The following is a 3,711-nucleotide window of genomic DNA, read 5'->3' as shown; positions in this document are numbered from 1 at the left end:
CACTCAGTAGGGCAAACCGGAAATTAACAAAATATCTACACAATATTTCAATATGTTCATCATAGTGTATTTGTCCTTACACAAAGGTCACGTCTATTCTCTAAATTCTACTGTACTTGTTCTATTGTTATTATTTCAGCTTTTAGGATTATAGTAAGTAGCAGGGCTGGGTATCGTTCACAGATCTTCAATACCGGTACCGATACCAATACTGTGACTTCAGTACCGGTTTCTGAACGATTTTTTTTTCGATTCACATTCCATAAAATCAATTTTAACAAAAAGAAAATGCACAACTACACACCACGGCAAAAATCTTATTTTACAGAGATTTTCCTGCTGCCTTCATGACGTGTTACTTCAGACATTCACAGACATTATTAGATCTTGGTAGACGCATTCTGCATGCTTATTGGCTCAGTGTCAGTGATGAGATTAACTCTTTAGCTACTAAAATCTGGTATTGAATGTTGAGACATTTTTCGATACTCTAGAGGCAATTTTGCTTAAAAACGATTGGATTTGGTACCCAGTGCTGTCTACCATTTCCCAAAGGGCCTCCTGCCTGCAGTTCCCTCCCTTCGGAAATCTGACAGCTTCTGTGCACGCCACAGGTTAATTTTTCTTTATCCCCAGGTGGACCGCATGTCCTTCCCTTGTGGCTGCACCAAAGACGGCTGCAGCAACAACATGGGACGCCTGGAGTTCAACCCGGTCCGGGTACGCACCCACTTTCTGCACACCATCATGAAGCTGGAACTAGAGAAGAGCCGCGAGGAGCAGCAGCAGCAGCAGCAGCCGCAGCTTGTAACCAATGGCAACGGTTACCATGGCGACTCCTCCTTGGTCCAGCAGCAGCAGCAGCAACAACCGCCAAATCTGCAGTTCCCATTGATGAGTGGCACGTCACACATTCCCGTTCCCATCCTGCACCTCCAGAACACAGGCGACACCGATTCACATCTACATGAAGAGGAGGAAGAAGAGGAAGAAGAAGACGAAGAGGATGAGGATGATGAAGCCTATGAGGAAGATGATGATGGCAGCAGTGTTTGCAGCGGGCTGTCGGACTGCAGCACACACAGCTTAGACACAATGGACCCTGATGAAGAAGAAGAAGAAGAAGAAGATGAAGAAGAAGAAGAAGAAGAAGAAGAGGATGATGAAGATGATGAGGATGAAGAAGATGATGAAGAGGAGGAAGATTGGGGTTGCTCGTTGCATGGAACGAGTCCTCCGCCCTACTCGGTTCCACTTCCCTCTGTGCTGAGTTACTCTAACAACACACTCATGAGTCTCGGTAACCCCTTCCACAACAACACTCCCTCCATGCAGCGTTATCAAACAGACAGCTCTGTGAATGACGCCCATGCTTTCCTCAGTGAAAATGTCCCCGTCGCCCCGACACTCCCCACAGTAGAGACTGCGTTAGAGTCAGAAATAAAACCAGAACTTCACCGCCAATCAAAACAGCAAAGCACTTCTGGCATTTTCCCAGACCCCGCAGAGTCCCCGGCGCTCCAAACTCGCTTACACGTAGACACCCATGAGAGCAACACTGCCCCCGTGGGTGCAGCTGCCGAAGAGCCGCTCCCCACAGACCACCAGAACAATCCAGAGCGCCGTGACTCACAGACTGAGGCTTCAGCTGGGTCCACGGCGCAGACAAAGGGGAAAGTAATGGAGCTGATGAAGGAGCAGCCAGGACCGCAAAAGCACGGAGACGCCAATCAAATCACACACACGCCATGCACAGAGAGTACCTGATGACTCAAACGCTTTAGAGAGGCCTCAGTTATTAATTGGAAATCTTTAATCAAGAATTGTGAGCTTCAAGCATCAGTTTGATTTGTTCTTGATAAGTGCACTTCCAAAGACAGAATGAGTCACACAGGCTCAAAGAGGTGATCTCATTTTATCTCTGGTTGTCTCTAAACCTTTCCTGGATTGTTGGTTTAAATACAGACTATTAAGTAGTAAAAACTCAATTGACAAAATTCCACAAAACAAAAAAGTGTTTCTACGTGTTACTTGTAAATTTATGGAGTATCATTTAAGCCCTCTTACACAGTATTTGATCATAACAGCATGCTTCCTGGTTGTGAATGGCATCTATGACGAATCCAGATTTTGAGGTGCATTGTATTGTTTCACTATTTTACATTGTGCTGTCTCACCGTTGCTGCTAATCGTTCTTAAATGCCTGTCTGTATAGCATGTGTTCATTTTAGCTAAGATGTTTCAAGGCTTTACACAAACTGTAAAATGATAAGTGATGCCACTGGCAAAACACTGGTATTTATATGAATAACTGCCAACATAAATCTGCTCTAATACTGAAAGTATTTTTTTATTCCTTTTTGTGCTCACATCTTTGGTTTAAACTTGTCTATATCAGTTCAACTAATGTCTGTACAATATTGAAATAATGTACAGACAATACAATTCATTTGGGTATTCCTTAAAGCAGACATGTTATATTATTTACAATGGATCTTGACTACTTGTATGCAATCTCAGAACTCATTGGCTATCACTCTAACAAAAGACTGTGGAGCTAGTAGATGTTGGATAACAGATATCGGAATCAAGATTTCCTCTTCCATGCGCTTGTCATGTTGCACTAGTCAATGACATTTTGGCTAAAATCTACAAACAGATATCTGCATATGAATAATACATATATAAAAGATAAATGTATAACCAGTCCTTCACGAAATAGCAATGACAAACTCAGATTGTGATGTTAGTAATGCATCTACAATTTACTTCAGATGTCTCCAAGTAGCCCAGAAAATCAGTAGTTGCAAGTTTAACTTTTCATCTAGTGCCATCATAAGGGCAAAATTGTGTCAACTTTGTCCCATGCCTTATTTTTGACTAAATATTTGCAACACTGATGATGTTCCTATCAACCCTAGCTGTACTTTGTGTTTAGTGCTAGTTAGCAGATGTTAAACATGCTAAATTAAGATAATGAACATTAACATCAGCATGTTGACATTGCCATTGTGAACATGTTAGCAGGCTGACATTAGCATTTAGCTCAAGGCACCGCTGCTCCTATGTACTGCCCAAAAAGCCTCATAGGTCTGCCAGTATGGGGACTCTTAGTGTCGTTTAATCCTACAGAAGAAAAAACTCTCAAGCACATGTTAACATGTGAACTGCAGCATACTGTAATGTGAACATGTGAAAATGCTGCCATCATCACTGTAGACTGATGCCAACTCTTAAACACATCATTTGTCGGTGCATGTTATTTATCATTTTACAGTCTTGTGAACAATGTGGTAAACTGCACTTTTTCAGTTTTCAGATAGGCTTGTTTGTGTAATAATCTTTTTCTCTCAATACTGCCAAAACTGGGGGCCAAATATGATTAATTTTCTTTTTGAAAAACTGTACATTTTAACGAGTGTGAATAAAACCTTTTTTTAACATCCATCTCAGTTTAAAGGTGGTTCATTTATTGTGTAGGTAGGCCTATCTCAATTCTTGTAACAATATGCTAATAAATTGAACAATAATATCTTGATCCGAATCAGACAAAATCTCTCAGAGTACTCCATCTTTCGGCCAGCAGATGGCATCTGTTGCTTAACAACTGACTTCATCTTGCTGGCCACTGACATCCTCCGACATCAAGGGGTTAAACCATTGTTTCTGACGTCAGTGAATTTGTTGATTACATATTTCCTGCCTCAGGGC

At 41.7% G+C, this 3,711-nt stretch overlaps 1 protein-coding gene across 2 annotated transcripts in view; it reads left to right on the top strand.

The window, feature by feature from the left end:
* The window catches only part of LOC116673926 (cysteine/serine-rich nuclear protein 3), a 7,861-nt gene extending 4,422 nt beyond the window's left edge, over window positions 1–3,439 (top strand). For both annotated transcript variants that reach the window (XM_032506300.1, XM_032506299.1), the window contains exon 5: window positions 637–3,439. In XM_032506300.1, the coding sequence (XP_032362191.1) occupies window positions 637–1,767 (1,131 nt within the window). In that variant the 3' untranslated portion in view covers window positions 1,768–3,439. The remainder of the gene's footprint in view (window positions 1–636) is intronic.
* The last annotated feature ends 272 nt before the right edge of the window (window positions 3,440–3,711 follow it).

Source organism: Etheostoma spectabile, chromosome 24 (assembly GCF_008692095.1).
Source record: "Etheostoma spectabile isolate EspeVRDwgs_2016 chromosome 24, UIUC_Espe_1.0, whole genome shotgun sequence".
Classification (NCBI taxonomy): Eukaryota; Metazoa; Chordata; class Actinopteri; order Perciformes; family Percidae; genus Etheostoma; species Etheostoma spectabile.
This window is presented reverse-complemented; position numbering and strand designations above follow the sequence as displayed.